Here is a 17730-nt window from a genome sequence, read left to right as displayed (position 1 = left end):
AGCTGTGGTACAAATGAGAATTCAGCTGAACTTGCTGCAGAATGCACATATACACTACCTGATTACTCACACATAAACACTGAAATAACAGCTGTACAGGACAAACTAAGCAGCATTCATGATGAACAAATGTTTTTTTTTATTTCTTTTTGAACTCCTCACCCATCTTTACATATATCCTAAAAATGTAATTCCATGTTCCCTTTCAAGGAAGGACATGGAAGACGGAAACCCCTGATAACAATGTATTCTATTGTTGCACTATTATCCATCTTATTCTCTGATACTGACCAATTCACCTTCCTTCTGTAAACTTACAAATCTTCGAGAAAATGCCTGCACTAGCTCTATATACTATATATAGACAGCCTGCACTGGCTCTGTATACAGCATGTCATCAATGCTGCATGGGCTTCTGAGCTGCTCGAACAGTACAGCTGCTCCGGCTGTGTTCTCTGGCCAGGCTGTCATGGGTTCCAGTCTGGATTATTCGGCGGCTGTGATGCGGAGTCACAGTGGTGACGCGCCATTGGCTGAGCCTCCCGGACAAGGGCTGGGATAGGCTGGTCTGGGCTGCTGTGTGACCTGCGGACCGAGGCCTGCGGGTTTGCCGTGAGACACGCAGCTCTCCCCCAGTCAGCAGTGACTCTTCTGTGTCAGAGGAGCTCCCCAGTCAGCCAGGCCGGTGCAGGGACTGTCACCTGAAAGCCCAGGTCTTAAACAACGGGGAATTGCCACCTGGGTGGGTATGTGGGATGTAAAAAAAAAAACAGAAATTCTTGAGAAATGAAAAACCAAGCTGTGCAGGTTTACAGGTAGATGCTTAAGTGGGCAATAACATGGATGCTCTCAATTATGCTGGACAATAGAGGGAAGAACTTAAGCAATCAACAATGGGGCAAACCTTCCTGTGTTTTAAACGGTCCAGGTGACTTTTCTCCTCGGGTACAAAACATTTTAGCAGGGACCTGAAGGCCAAAATTGATACATTATTTATACTAGACACTGCCAATTTAAATACACTCTTTCATACTGATGAAAGGAGAAGAAAAATGTGTAATTGATAGTGGACTAAGTATTCTTTATATTTGTCTGAAGTGTGTCGTTAAGTTGAGTGAAGTCTTTTAATTCCCACAGACAGCCTAACAAATGACTGCAATTATCGACCTAAAAGTTTTATATGACTGTATGAATAATAGAACACACACTGGGAACCAGCACGGGGGGTTATAGACATGAAGCTGAAGCACTGTAATGAGACCACAGTGCTCGGCTGGAAAGGCACTCTTGCATTAGACTACATTAAGTGAAGCAATAAGTGTGGACTATTAATTACTATTATACGAATAAGAATGAAAGAGGGATGTAAATGGTACTGTAGATGTCTGGAAGAACGTTCGAAACAGAACTCTTCCCGTGAGAAGAAACTATGGTTGACTTCACAGGAATAAACAATCTCGTTAAGTTCAGGCTTTGATCTGATTGATCCAGCGTGCAGTTAGGTGTGCCTAGCAGATGCGCACATGGTCTCTAAATAAGGCATCAAAGTATAATTAAAAAATCATACTTGTATTTATTACAACAGTATGGTCAGAGCCAGACAACTATATAATTTAATGGCAACCTTTTCCAGAACTAAGTTAAGCAAGGCAGAAAATACTGACTTCTACTGTACACACTTAAATGTAGTAACGTACTGTATGTATACAGTAAAACAACAGCTTGGACTTTTTTATGTTTTCAAAAATGTCTGCATTTCAATACTGATGACTTATAAAGAAAACCTTTCCTAGATGACATTTTAGTCAACACACCATTTTCTGATTCTATCCTTCATCATTGTTTTTTTAAAACACAAGTCAGCACATGGGTGGAGATACTCTGATGAGCAGAGATCATGTAGCTAGTCAAACAAAACGGAAAACTCAACCAAGCACATGCTATATCTGAAAAACAAACAGTTGCCTCGTTTTTGTTTTGTTTTTTTTAATTTTCTTTCAGCTCGAGTCAAAATCGGGTATTGTCTTTGAACTGAAACGAAAGACGATGTCAGGCCAAGTGTCAGCTTCTGCTTCAGCCAACTCTTTTGGTTACAATTGGATTTTGATATTGTGATATAAGATGAAATTAGTCTGTGCAATTCTGTTGTCTTTATCTGTCACCCAGGTGGCACATAGCAATGAACCTTGACCTTCGGCAATGATACAACCAAATGTTACAATTGCTTATGTAAATGTCCTAAAAATTGGTCATGCCAGAAGAGCTTAAAAAGCCCTCCTAGTTTCCAAGACTCATCACACAGTGAGGATGGAATGGCTTGACTTCCAAGCAGGTGACAATTTGGCCCACTGGAACTGTCCCAGCTGGTAGCCTGCCTAGGAAACGTAGGTTTGTCCCACACTCTCCATGGAAACACTTCTGCCTGTTAAAACCTATGGTCACCTGCCCAAAGAGGGGAGCAGCGACCCAGCTCACTCCCCCATACACAGCAGGGGTCAAAAGATTCGGGGCATCACGTGGGTGGCCAAGGCAAGTGCAGACAAAGTCTAAGCAAGCTCTGCGGAAGGGTTCAGTAACAAAGTCACTTTCCAGAAGCCCTTCACAGATCGTGTGCCACAGGAGCAGAGCAGAGCAGGAGTGCTCATAGGTTCCACACTGTGCTGTCTCCTTTCACATAGTAAAGAGGAACCACGTAGTATAGCAGAGGTCACCAATCAAATGCAATGCTTATGTCTTGGTTGACCATTGCCATGCAGTTTTAAGCCCATCTATACAGTATTTGATGTTACAGTATATAGAGCTTGAGACCTCTCCAAACTATTTATCTTTTCTCTCTATATATGTATACATACTGATTTTTGCAGTCAAAAAATTGATATGACATCAGGAATATGGAGACTTGTTTGATTTTAGAAATCAGAGTACAGATGGTACAATATATTTGTTTTAATTCTAAAGTGTAACAGCACAATTTTAGAATGCTTTGACTGCACAACATCTTGCAGTTAACAAATTATTATTAGATTATATTAGAAGTACGGAGAATATAAAGAACACTGATTATTTCCAGTTTCCGAATGATTCAATGGTGCTAGAAGCTGGTTGAAGGCCAGATCATTTGTATGCATTGTCACATTCTTTGCCAGGAAAACCCCTACTGTGCACCTGTCGCCTTGTCTCAGAAAATCTCCTGGAAGCAGTGTCTAACTCATCCCTAATCAGTATTTTCCTAAACACTCTCTTACTCTTCAAACTACGCTGAAGGAGAAAAGATCTTTTACAACAGCCTCTATTTCTCCCTCTTCACACACCCTGAGACACCCCTTCAAAGCCACCTATCATTACCTAAAAATTCAGAATATTTGGAATTCTTTCAAAATTATTTTAAGATAGGAGTACATGAACAAAGGCATGCCAGTGGATTTTTTTTTATAATCAGAAACAAATTTCATTATCTTCACATCTTAATGAATGTAGCCTGTTAATTACCGTAACACTGGAGACACTGGGTGGCTGGACAATATTTATTTTGCTAGTGTGCACTTCAGAAAAATCCCCACAGACCTTCACAGGTGCTTTTTTTATGCCACAGTTAAAGTGTTCTCTCGTTCTTTTGGGTGGAGTTTGGCTGGTTGAGTAGGGCAGTATTTGATTATCCTGCAAACTAAAAGAAAGATCACAAACTGGGTCTACAGTAGGTAGCCTTTTCCATGCACATTCGCTGTGCATACTGTACTGTACTGAATCAAAAACATGCTCTTTCAATATAAAGTTCTATTCAGCACGATTACACTTGTTGAAAAAGGCAATGTATCCAACAATATCACCACAGGCTTAATGACAAAAGTACATTTGGTCACAGCTACGCAACAAATCTGTATCTGTATCAGTACATCTCCTAACAGCTTTTTCAACAAAATGCGCAAAAATGGGTGTGGGGAGATCTGGGATAAAAAGATCTTCCCAAAAGTGATGGCAGAGTCCCCTGAATATTTTAACTCATCTACTGCCAAATTTCTACTGGGATACTGTGTAAAGAACTACAGAGTAAAAATTATAAATTAATTTAATATAGTACATTTTTTCTATTTACAGTAAGCCAAGTGACTGCACAGACATTCTTAGCATCATGTTGACCTTTTACTTGTATGACTAATCCACAGCAGTGACAACAGAAGAGGATGCTGTAGATTTGTATGTATCAAGAATCATTTGCACCAGACTGAAAAACGCACTAAATAAACCTGGCTGATGGGAAGCCTGCCAGCTTAATCAGAAGACTCTCGCCTGACAGCAAAGGCCACCGACTGGACTGAGGCTGAGGAGACCATAGCATCACTGGAGGACCTTCACAATAATATTTCACAAGTGGCAATATTGAGACACGTTTAGTACATCTGGATGAGCATGATGAAACATTTCGTGGCAATGAAACTGCTCAAGCTTTTTAACGGAAGCATTTTATAAAGAGATGAAAAGATACTGTCATGGTGATGGAAAACTGAGTAATGGCTTTTTTAAAACGACCTGTGAATAAACAGAGAATGTAGCTGATAGTGGTTTGAAACTCCTTTACTGTAAATGTTTCGGGATAGCTTACAATTCCCTCCAGACACTCAGGAAGTGACTGAAAATGTCTCTCATTTTCTTCCACAGACCCTCCTGAGATTAACGTGTACCATGACTCTGAGAATGATGGTCTGAAATAATGTAGACACTCAGCACCAACCCAACGTGAGAAAAAACAAACAAAACTCAGAAATCTGCCTGACCATGTTTGTGCTGTAATTAAGCAGCGCTTACAATATGCCACTTTATTGTCATTTACTAAAATGGCAAAGCCTGTGTTTTTCTGCATAACAGATGTAACTCTTTACTATGAATACATAATTTCATAACCTTTTAAGCTCTTTCTTAGGATCTACGGCAGCATGACTAGAATTAGCAGCTCCGGTGATAACAAATGGTTCAACAGAATTTCCTCAAAGGTAGCAAATGATGCATTAAAATAGATCTTCAGTGCTATTTGTTCATTAGCTGCTTTTCCGAAAGGTTAACAAATCTTGCTAATCAAAGCAATTAAATGCACAGTAAGATTTACCTTTTCCACTTACAATATTTCCTCTTTAGATAATTAGACTTTCTGCAGAGTTACTTGTCTCATTTTCAAAAGGTCACAGCCTCATTTAAGGACTTCTGGTCCATGAAACCATGGATACTTGCTTCACAGCCTGGTGCTAATAAACCCACCAGAGAGCAATTAATGTCAGGCTCAGATTCCAGTGTTAAGGATGATTAATAGAAAAGGGCAAAATCAGTCAAATCACAGATCATGTGTTTTGATGCTGAGCTCTCACTTCATTCAGCAAAACGTTATTTTACACATTTCCATTAAAGGGCTTTGACTTTGTGACTGTGTTGGTAAAAACTTGTATTCCATGTCTAGCAAATGAAGCTGAAGGGATAAAACATGCTAAATGAACTCACCAAGGCCCCTGCATTCCTAAGAAAAAAGAGTTGCTGCTCTAATCAACTAACAATTTCATATTCTGTCCTAGTATTGGAGAAATGAGCTACTGTACTTACAACCAAATGGGGTACATGGGCCCCCTTTCTTTTGTGTCTGTACTTGGGCTGCTATTTATAAAGTACTCAGGCGATCGCCAGTGGACTGTGACTTTGCATTTACAGGGTCCTTAAAAGATTATAAAGACCAAGGAGTTACACAGAAATGGGTTTAAGCTTCTAACACAGTGAAAGGGCACAAACAGCAATGAATACTGAATGAACAACCTGGAAGGGGTTATTTAGTCATTTCCACAACGAGCTGCTCTTCCAGCATGACCTGCCTGGAGTCAGTCGATGCTATTGTTAAGAGCGCGTACCAATCAACGATGAAACCTACTGCCTACCGCACCAGTCTTTTGTAACAACAAGAATCCGAACGGAGCACACTTTCTCTAAGACAAAATACGCTTGATGGAAAAACTGCTATGAGGGAGGACTCTCACAAAGGTTAAAAGTGTTTATGAAAAATAAATACAGAAGATCAATTATATCTGTAGCGATGACATTTTCATTAAAATATAATTAACCTCAGTGTTTCTCAGGTCAGGAAAACAGGACGTGTGTTACAGCAGGTGCATTTAAAGTAAGTTAATATTATTGACATTATTGTGTTTTACTACCTGCTTATGTGTAATTCTGAGTAACCCTGAGGAGCCATTACCTAAAAGTAGGTTGATATATTATTATGTAACTTTTTCAATTAAAGTTGCAATTGATTTGTGTGATTGATTTGTATGCTAATCTCTAATTATGACTTTACAGCACTTTTAGGATTTAACTTAGCTTTCAGGCCTATTCATTAGCAATCACAAATCATGTACAGATTAAAATCAAATGAGTTTTGCTTTATTCTTGCACAAAACTGTGGCACTAAGCCTTGTTCGATCTCTACCACAGCCCTGATACAGAGTTTCTGTTCTGTTCCCATGAGGCAGTGAATAAATATGCCGAGGACTTATAAACAGTAACTTCATTTTGTAACAAAGTTAAAAGCAAAGACTTCCTATCTATTTATTCACTTTAGCAACTGCTCTCCGCCTAGCGCAGTGGATCCCAATCTTGGTCCTGGAGGAACAGTGTACTAGCTTCTCTTCATTACAGCGGAGTCCTAATTCTTCGGGACTAATCGAGGACTCTGCTGATCTGCTTGCATGTTTAGACTTTTATTTAACCTGTTTCTCTGGTCAATCTTGAGTGTCAAAACACCCATCTTCCATGGTTCTGTTTCCAAAAGCTACAGAACTTTACACAACCTCTCCTCAACGTACTGGCCAGTATTTCTACCTAAATAGCTCAACTGACCAACTGGAACGACCACACACTGATCAGCAGTCAGTGTATCAGGCCCGCCCATTATGACTCCTTGTTCCTTCTGCAGATGCCCAATTGGTCACATTTCAGGTAGCACACCTGTATGAGGGCAGTTCTGAAACACAGACATTGAAACAGGGTTCATAACATATTAAAAAAATCCCAATTAACCTTTTTTAAGAGCTGAAAGCATATTTACAAATATGCTGCAAACAGGAAACTGAAATCAGCTGGTGACTCGACTGCGTGGCAGCAGCTGTACTGGCCACACCATCATGCCACCCCAATGCAAAAGCTTGTTTACAAATGTTTGAGGCCAGTTTTGAGAATGTAAATCTTTGCTACAACATACCACGACATAAATACAGAATCCTACTAAACAAACCCTGTCTTGGAGTTCTCAACAAAACAGACCCCTGAATTATTAAGCTTCAGTGCCTTTTTCAGTGATCTGGAGGAGCACTGCTATTGAAACTGAAATGGTTTCCATCTTCTCCCACCTGTTAGAGATAAAGTGGGTCCCACTAACCGCATTCTGGCAATGACAAATGTACAATGTCACTATCAGGTTGTGCCTGAAGCTCTCTTGCAGCAAGGACAAGCAAGGTTAGGAGAATATAACAAAAAACAGCACAGGATGCTTTCCAACAACAATAAGTTTTGGTACAGTAATTTCCAATACGCCACGCTGAATCAGATTTCAGACCATTCTCAAATGGCAATTTAGCATAAGCGAATCAATGCAAGTCAAGTCAATAACTACAATCCCGATGACTGCAGTTTTTCACTACAGAATGAAAATGTAAGTAGCACATTCCATTAATTCAAAACCATAATGCACACCAGGACACATCTATTTAAGTTACGCTGGGAACAAAAATATAGAAAATAAGTAAGCTAAAAAATACATTCTCTTCTTCTCTATATACATAGATGACTGTATTTACAGTATAGCAGCAGTATATACACAGAAAAAACAAGAACCAATGTTAATCTAGGAGCATATGACTTGTATTCCAGAACAGGACATACTATATCAAAAAACACAGCTGGACGTGTAGATAAACTTCTCAGCATTCAAGGGAAAACATTTTTCTGATAAAGGAAATAATGCATTTTAAATTCTATGACTCTTTAACCTGTTTCGCACTTCAGTGCAGCACAGGTTTCTTCTGCTTCTGCTTCACATTTATTGATTCAACAGCACCACTGTCCCCCTCCTCTTCTGCCTGGACAGAACCAGAATCCACCGACAATGGAATTACTGTAAGGTGGGCTAAACCCAAACCGAGCAAAGCCCGTCAAAGCTCTTCGACTTGTTTTCGGATTCCGAGCTGCACAGGGTGACTGGGAGGGCGTCTGAGCTTCGGTGATTTCCTGCCGAGTCTGGCCGTTTGCCCTGCTTTCCACCTTCACGCGAGGTATCCTCGGCCTGCAGGCCGTCACCATCTGCAGGGCCAAGCAGCCTAGATGCCGGCATCACCAGTCACCCGGAATAACCGAGGACAGCAGGGAGACGGGGGTTGGAGGCAGCACCTCCGTCCATAACCACCGGGGCAAGACATGCCTCTCGCAGTCATAACAACTGGCTAACACACAAACTCTGCACAGGCAGGCCTTACCTCAGCTGTTCTCACCGACTGCAGACGCTCACATCAAGGAATCTAGTACAAGAGATATGAAAAGGCAAGGCCACATCCAAATACGACATTCTTCGGTAAGGCTTCCTTCCAGCAAGGCAGGTGGCAACACGCAAATGTCTGAAGTTACACTTCCTTCTGGGCCTGGAAGTCAGGTGCCAATCGCTGTCCATTGTCTATATTTTTCCGTGCTGTACTGTATGTGAAGTTTTAAACATATATTTTTCAAACAGGCAGGCCTTAAGGCACTTAATAAAAGAAAAGGCTCCCAATCATATCTGAGATAACCCAGTGTTAGCCAGGATAGGACCTGTCATTCCTGTCACTGAAGCTCTTTCTCTGTGTCCACAGTTTTCATGTAGTGTCAACACCTTTGCTAACAGACGCTACCTTTAAGAAGAGATTTCATTGCTATATTGGAAAGCAATGTTGTAGATAGTCATCCTCTCAACAAACTGCTTACACCCATACTCCACAGCCATTATCTTTGTGAACGAGGCCTACGAGTGGTGTTAGTGGACCAGTAGGTGGCGCTCTTCCCTCTGGGAAGAGCTGTTCAACCTAGTCTTGACTACTTAACCACTTGACTATTAAAGATCCAAAAGTAGTGCTCCAGAGACTAGGGGTGTTATTGCTGGTGTTCTGGCTAAATTCCACTCTGAGCTTTCTGAATCTGGCCTTCCTGATGTTCTCCATTACGTTAAGTTCTGTTCTGTTTTCTGTTAGTTTATTAAGTTCTGTTCTGTGCTTACAAAGATTTAGTATAGGAACAAATAATAGGTTTATTCCCTGCTGAAAAGATAAGAAAACACAACGTTTCGGCTGAGGCTTTCGGCTGAGGATGTGGCGGCTTTCTTCCATCCAAAGAAGGCTCCACAGGCGAAACTTCGTTTTCTTTTCTCTTTTCAGCAGGGAATGAACCTATTACTTGTTCCTTTGCAGCCTAAGCATGCTGACGCAGCTCCCCACCTGAACTAGATTCAGTATATACAGCTTTTGGGCTACTGGTGTGTAATGGCCGAACAACCAATTGGTCCCTTTCCAACAACTTTCCTAGATTTTTAAAAAATTAGAGAAAAATAGTGCTTTGAAAACAGAAACCTATTTCTTCTTCTTTTACTTTTTATTGTAATATAAGAATACATAAATAAAAAAAAGTGGGTAGTTGCGTCAGCAAGCGTAGTCTGCAAAGGAACAAGTAATAGATTTATTCCCTGCGGAAAAGAGAAGAGAGGAAACAACGTTTTGGCTGTGGAGCCTTAAATCTCTTTAGCCTACTGTATATATTCATCAAATCTAGTCAAATACTTCTCAGCCATTTCCTTTCCTTTTTTGTGTGTTTTCAAGGCAGGAAAGTACAGGTATTCAGAAAGTATGCATTGCGTAGGGATTCATCTGTGATCTAATTATCACCAGAAGATGACAGGAAAGAGCTCCTGGATTTAAAGATGGAAACAGACTTCCATGTAAACAGATCCATTACCAGGCATGTTAACAGCCTCTCATAATTTCAGGGTTGACCAGTTTCATTGCTTCATGGAATATTTATTGTCCAGTCAAGCATTACTAGGCTTGGGAAAAACAGGACATGCAAGTGTGACTGGGGCATTTCAACGCACTCCTTTCTTCTTCAGAAATGGGTTAGTCACTAAACCTTAAAGGGTATACATCTCAGAAAAAAAAACATCATCATTCAAATACTAAGGAAAAGAAGCGTACACATTTATTATTTCATCCCTGACTAGTTGAGCCTATTATTATGCATGTGTGATTCCCTGCGCTTGGGTGTATCATATTAACTCAGCACTGTAGGAAAATTAATTTATCTCAAAGAATGAAGGGAATGAATTGTTATAATCTACTTAGTACCCTAAGCATGATCTGCTGAATACCAAAATATCCCACACGAAATTATGACAGATCTGATCAAATTTACATTGTATGCGCTGCCACCAAAAAGCAAAAACTATAATGCAAGCCCTTTGTCTTTATTAATGCCAACTGATCGTTTGCAGGGCTTTTCTGCATTGCATATCAGAGAGATAAACATGACAAACGTAATCCATTTGTTTGTGTGCAGACAATCAGAACACGATACAGCACAATTATAACCAAAACATCAAGAATCACTGAGCACCTTGAAAGGAAGAGAGGACATTACACACCACAGACAACTGCATCTGAATACAAAATACCACCCCTTCAGACTTCCCCCCACGAGGTACAAGCTGTGACTGCCTTCTCTCTGTTCTCTTGATTCAGTGCCCATCTCCAGGTCTGTGATGCACATTCTGTCAATTACAAAACAAGGCCCCACAGCTGTGATGTCAAGAAGGCATTCCGCTGTGCTTGACAGCCACACAGAACGTCTTCCGTGATCAGAATGTACACAATGCAGCGTTCCTCCAAACACACTGCTCTAGTTCTGCCCTCTCCAGCCAGACAATCCCCTCGACACATCTACGAGCTCCGGCACTCTGGGATTCCTTCTGCCGGTAGAGGGATTTCTTCTTCTGTTGCGTCATTTTCCCCGAACAATTCCGAAAAGGTTTCCAGCTTTGATAAAAATGCTTCTGCTGTCCAGCACTGCAACCTCAGGCTTGCGATGAATATCAATGAAAAGTGATCTGTCTCAGTCTCACGCATGGTTTTCTTTTTTTCAAAGAGAGGAGGTGCCTTGCATTTCTAGTCCAAAGAAGCTTACGAACGGCTTCTCTCGCTGATCACTGAAGCTCACTGACCGATCAGCTCCGTTGACAGAGCACAAAGGTGGCCTAATGATTTACATGATTACCAAATCTTAGCCAGAAATCGATGTCTGAATACAGTGTCCGTCTTCAAGAGTCATCCTGTTAGTTTCATTACAGCTCTGATATGTCTGCAGAGGTATAAATAACATTGCGGTGTGTCACTAGAACTGCTGTCTGAAATGTAACTCAATATTACATCCAACACGTCCATCCCCTACTGGATTAAGAGAACCACAAAGAATGCACATCCTCCATGACACACTGTCAAGCTGAGCACTGTCTTTTCATTCTGCGATCATGCTTTAAAACACAGGGAGTTAAGGGCAAGAAGACATTTATCACCACCTTAATCGAAGCCCAAACCTGTTGTTTTCTAATAAGAAAGGAAACACTGTTAAAACTGTAAGGCATCACAGAAGTATTTCAGAAAGGTAATGCAGGAATCTCTGGAAGTGAGTCAATGCTTTTCTAAGCTTAATGTTTTGTTTTTTGTTTTAAACAGGGCTTTTATTTTTAGACCGTAATGTGGGTTAAACCTTGCACGCTTGAAAACGCTTGATGAATGTACTGGCTCCTGGAGAACACACCCAGCCTCCCAGTGATTCTGAGCAAAGCCCCAGGAGCCTCCAGCCAGCAATGGGGTCACTGTAGCACAATATGCCAATGTACCCCTGATACGCCCATGTCCACTGTGGCAGTTCTCTGGGGCCACCACTGGGATCCATCACCCAGTGTCACTGACTGGTATAGACCGCACTGGACTTTGTGACCTCTGGGGTACGTCATTCCACTAATACTAAAGGTGGAGTCTTTTACAGGGAGACCGATATTTACCTGCCCTCGTTAAAAGAAACAATTCAGTGTTGTAACAGTCTGCCAGATGTCTTTCAAGAGTCATTATGATTGGAGCCATTCTCTTCAGGAAGAGTCCATTGTAAACTCAGTACTCCAGCTCAACAAGCTCAGCAACAAGCTTCAACAGGCCCCTGGTATAAAAGCACAGAGTAGCCAATAAAAATATGAATGCTATACTGTTAGGGCAAACAACATAATTGCATAGCAACGAGTAAAGATTGCAGATCGATGTATGTTACAAAAGAAACAATGCATCAATACAAAAGATACAAATCTCAAGTATAAAGACCGACCATGAGAACACATAGAACAAGTCACGTATTATTTTTAAAGAAATATCCTAAAACATAATTTGGTAATGATAATAAACTTATAAGCATTTATTAGTAAACTGTACTATTTAACAGCACGAGTCATGCTGATAAAAAGCAGTCTTTTCAAGGAGGAGTGTTTTATGTTACTGTTGTCTTCCATAACAACAGTTCTGTGCTTCTGTTCCCTGTTAATCTGCTGCTGTAATTGCTCCTAAATTTTATTACTGTTGCAGGAACAACAGAGACAAGGGCAGCCTATTCATCTTTGCTAAGTTCCTGCACCACGGCCCCGTCCCTCCACAGATAATAAATGGAAATAATCTGGAAATTTGACAGCTGCAATAACGATGTAAAAATGAGAGTGATTCCCAGAAACCTGAGGAAATAACCAGACAAAAATAAAGGGCTTTCCGGTGGGCTATATGGAGGCAAGGACTGTTCTTGCAGCCTGGAATAAACAAACATATCAAACGTAAAGATGCTTATCCTACGGAACTGTCAGTTTCCATTAGGCACCACCACACCCCAGTTATTTAAACACGTTAGGCTCTCTCACACAGAGATACTGCCACCGTCTGATTACTACAAGCACAATCATTGTGGGGAAACTGGTCTATAAGCACGTGCTGCATTACTACATGTTACGGTTTGCCCTCTCGCCTCTAATTCTCTTTTTGACACAGTTTTGGAAGTTACCATGTAAACGGCATACCAAATAGGTGCAAAATGCAGACTTATAATGAACAATTTTCTAAACCTGCTATGGCTGCTGAATGAAACAATGCAAACGCTGCTTTATCCAGAGGGATGCACATCCTTAACTGCATCTTCCTTCACATGACATCATTGCAAAATACAAAAAGCCACAAACACGCTGGTCTTCAGTAGATTTTGTTACTACTATTGCTGCTTCTGTCTGAAGAATAAGGGTATGACAATCTGGCCCAAGGATTTACATTTATTCTTAGGAACAATGTGTGTTCATTAATATACAAAACAAAGCTTATTTCTAGAATGCAGGAGCCCTTGCTGTGCCCTGTCACGTTCAACAGCATTGCAAATCATCCGTCTTGTGCACAATACGGTATGGGAGGGTAGATTCCTTTCGTTGAAAAACAAATTCACTAAATACTGTAGCCAAAATAATTAACTAAACAGATGTATAAGGGGACGTGCATGTACTCTGCAAATATACTATACAAAGACATTAATATTTAAACGGATATTTTGTTTTCAGAAAATCACTGGACGTTAAATACAGATAAAGAGTTTCAGCTTTGCAGTACACTAAACAGGGCAATACAATCTGATTCAAGCACAAGAGAACTCAGAGCGTTTGAGTCTGTGAGAGGCAGGATGCCTTGTCTCCCGCAGCAGCCCAGAGGATGCTGCCTGTGTTTATGGCGTTGCTATGGCTGATGGTTACAGCTTGCCTTTCCGTTGCTGCACTTAACAGTTACCAGTGTGGCACAAACCCTTCACAACACTGCAGTGCCAAATGGCCACAGAGACCAGAAGGGTCTGATCACGTCCGATTCTGTTTGTTTTTCATGAACGCGCGTCACACACAAAACAATCTTATCGCTCTCCCTTTTTGATATCACCTCTGGGGAATAATTAATATCCCTGGAGAGCCGCTATAATCTGCTAGCCTTGAGGAAAATAAATATTGTTGCATCTGTACATCCATCCATCCATTTTCTAACTGCCTCAACCGATTCAGGGTCACGGGGAAGCTGGGGGCGAAGCCTGTCCCGGCTGTCAACAGGATCACAGCAGCAGGTATACCCTGGATGGGACACCAGACGGACAAACACGGACATGCACACACTCACACCAGGTCCAATTTTCCCAGAAGCCAATTCACCTACCAGTATGTCTATGGACTGTGGGAGGAGACCAGAGCACCCAGAGGAAACCCACATTAACAATGGGGGAACACACAAACTCCATGGAGGTAACACCCCAGGAAATGAAACCAGGGCCTCCACGCTGCACGGCAGCAATTACTAACCAGTATGCCACCATGACGCCTAAATATTGTTACAGCTATTTTGAAATAGTTCTTCCATTTCCATCCATGCCTTTGAGTAGTTGGCCAGCAGTTACATCTCACGGTGCTTGGGCACAGTGCAGGGAAGCTCCTTCTTAAAGCACCTTATACCCACCATTTTTCGGAATGACAAAAAAAAAATATCAATAGTGATCAATCTGTGAACGCTTAAAATGTCTCTTGAGATTTCCTGTTTTAATGGAACTAGTTTAAATAAACTGGGACCACAAAGAAGTTTTAACCTTAAAGTGGACATTGCCACACGCCGCTATGACAACCCTGGCTGACACTGTCGTGAGTTTTGAAACAGGAGTCTTCCTGGGTGCCTCAGTTGTGCAGGATTACACAAACCAGACACCACGTAAAACACCCAGACCCTTCGCTTTTTTGGGTTCAGCAGCTGTCCTTGGAATAGGTCAACTAATTAAACCACACTTGGTGCAAACAACTTCCTCCCTTTGTCGAACTCAACAACAGCACTCCTTCTCTGCTGCATGAATAAATAACTTAATTCTCCTGTGGGGGCCCAAACCACTCCGGATAATACATTACTGTGGCACAGATGAAGTGCTGTCTAACCCACTTGATCTGCAGCAGGTATCCCTTGAAACACTCCAGCCACCGTTCCCAGTGATTTATAAACACTGCCCCCACCGTTTCCCGGGTTGCTTCATTAACGAAATAATTCTGCTAGCAGATCCCTTCAGCATCTGCATTGCAAGCGGGTAACACTACTGCCAAAAGAGGGGGAAAACCGTTTCTGAAGCTCAAGAATTCAAGCGAAGAATTAAAACTGCATACAGCATATATTTACAAAGTGTACTGTACATGACGTTAACAAATTTACAGGCTGAAGAATGCAAGGCAGAGGGTAATACTTGGTATTTATTATTTCACTACAGTAACAGCATGATTGCTCTAAAAAAAAACCCACAAGCTTTCCAGTTTTGTCACCGATGTGGAACTACACCTACCTGCGATTAAAAAATCGCCTACTACTCGGAAAAAATCTTCCCGAAGCAAAGCAGCAACGAGAAACGTTGTTATCACCTCCCCTGCACCATCCGCACACGCTGGTTTACACAAAGGCACAGAAACACGCGAGTGAAACGCAGATAATCGAAAAGGCTGCTGTATGCATCGATAAAAAAAAAGAACCGCGCCATCCATCAGAGGTGTTTACCACGAAGACCAGGGGGGAAATGACAGCGAACTGTCAGGTTACCGATTTGCAGCCAAAGAGATGGAGCGGCTTGCATTCGGCAGGACCGCATCCCCAATCATGAAGTCCCTCTCCACTATAAACTGAGAACACCCTGTGCCACTCGAGTACTTTTGGGTCCATCAGGTTGCAAACGAATCGTTAAAGGGCGAAAAAAAAAAACCCTTCGCTGTTTTCAGTAGCTTACCGGGTCCGTCTGGACTATTATTGCGGGCAATGTGCCGAAACACCCGTCTGGCTGCCGGTACCTCGCAAACAGCTGGATCGGGAAACCGGTTGTTTTTGGCGTCTCACGTCTTACCTGATAATGTCGTCGTTGTGTCCCAGATAAAACTTCTGGCTGTGCTCTCGGGTGTTGTACACCACCCCGACTCCCGCCACGAAGTACACGACCTCCTTGCCGGCGGTGTAGTACAGGTTATTGCGGCACTGGTGACCCCTGTAGCCGTAGACCCACTCCAGTCGCAGCTGGCAGCGGGGAGCGGTCCGGTCCGCCATGATCAATCTGACAATCGGCAATGATCACAGTTACGTTGGGCAGCACAACTTTTCAGATCTTTCCTCTCCGAGAAGGACAGCGCCAGCGGCACAAACACAACCGGCTTTACACCCTGGCCTGACAGCTAGTCCAGTGCATGTTTGTAAACGTCTGGTCTTTCCGCAGGCATTAAACATTTAGCCCACACCACTGAAACTCTAGCCCTGCTCTTTACCAGTAATCAGTTCTTCCCTATTAATGTTAAAAATAAAATCCTATAAAGATCCAAAAAGTGAAAAGCGCCTTTTAAAATATTATACAATATATTGCTAGTGTCCCTGAAACTTAACGCGATATTTATTCGTTGCTCTCGTGCATTATTTCAGAAAGCGTCTGATAATTAACTTTTCCCCCCCCGCCCTTGCTAAAGATCTGCGGTTTGCTCACACCATTGAAAAAAAAAAGCCGTCCCCTTAGAGATCTCCTTCTTTCAAAAAAAAAACATGCTAATGAGCGTTGAACCCCCCTGTGTCAAACAGACGCACGATTAAATGCAAATGCAAATACACTGGGGGACACACACACACATAACCATAGATGCACAAATTAGTAAAAAGACTGCAGGACATAATCCGCACGCTAATCCCCACATCCTCTCATCAGCCATCATAATTGCACCGTGCCCGCACACTTCACGAACACGGGCTGCAGCTGCTTGCGTGCCCCTCTCTCTCTCTCTATAAATATAAATTAAATCTAAGAAACATTTACCAAAACAGGCCGAGCGCTGTGTCAGACTGCCACCATTCATAAATCTGCCGGAGGAGAGTCCCCTCGGTGACCCAGCCGCGACGAGCGGAGGAGGTCCGGGCTGAGACCGTCTTCACCGGCAGCGAGCAACCTGTCTCGGCAACTACTACGCGAACAGCCCGTCTCGCCTCCCCCCGGCGAGGACGCCCCGGAATGCAAATCTTTCGTTAACTTCGCGGCAGCGCCAAATAATTAAACGGCTTCCGACCACAGCCTCCCTCGGCGCGTCTCCCCTCCTTAATCCGCATCTCAAATGGATGTTGTTGTCGGTTTCCTTTCTTTTCTTTTTTTTAGAAGAGGGATTTCGGACTCGGTTAGAGGAACATTGCGCGTCGAATGATTATAAGCGGGGTCCTGGAGAAAAAAATAAATACATAAAAACAATGCAATACAAGAACAAATAATTAAAAAAAAACCCCAACAACAAACACACCAAATAACGCCACGGAAACCCTATGTTGCGAAACACATCGGAGACGAAAACTTGACGTAGGGGAGATAGCATTCAAGGGTAATTCCAGCTGGTTTCTTTGCGTAATGTTTTCGAGAATAGGTGCTCTGGTTTCTAGGTGAACGCAGCACTTGGTTACCACGACGCCATGAGGGTAGACGCTGTCGGTAAGAGCCGCTGGCCGCAAGAGGTCATGGGTATTGGAGTTTTAAAAAAGCTATCTGCTCGTTACCCGTCAGGTAAATAGGACACGCCGGGGACTACGGCTCCCAGCATGC

At 42.2% G+C, this 17730-nt stretch overlaps 1 protein-coding gene across 3 annotated transcripts in view; it reads right to left on the bottom strand.

Moving 5' to 3' along the window:
* The window catches only part of LOC102686846 (EMAP like 6), a 118146-nt gene extending 100550 nt beyond the window's left edge, over nucleotides 1-17596 (bottom strand). For all 3 annotated transcript variants that reach the window (XM_069179827.1, XM_069179828.1, XM_006638417.3), the window contains exons 1-2: nucleotides 16963-17596; nucleotides 16015-16218 (exon numbers count right to left, since the gene is read on the bottom strand). In XM_069179827.1, coding sequence (XP_069035928.1) covers nucleotides 16015-16211 — 197 coding nt within the window. In that variant the 5' untranslated portion in view covers nucleotides 16212-16218; nucleotides 16963-17596. The remainder of the gene's footprint in view (nucleotides 1-16014; nucleotides 16219-16962) is intronic.
* Between the last annotated feature and the right edge of the window lie 134 nt (nucleotides 17597-17730).

This window comes from Lepisosteus oculatus, chromosome 17, assembly GCF_040954835.1.
Source record: "Lepisosteus oculatus isolate fLepOcu1 chromosome 17, fLepOcu1.hap2, whole genome shotgun sequence".
NCBI lineage: Eukaryota > Metazoa > Chordata > Actinopteri > Semionotiformes > Lepisosteidae > Lepisosteus > Lepisosteus oculatus.
Note: the sequence above shows the minus strand (reverse complement) of the source record. Positions and strands in the feature narration are given on the sequence as shown.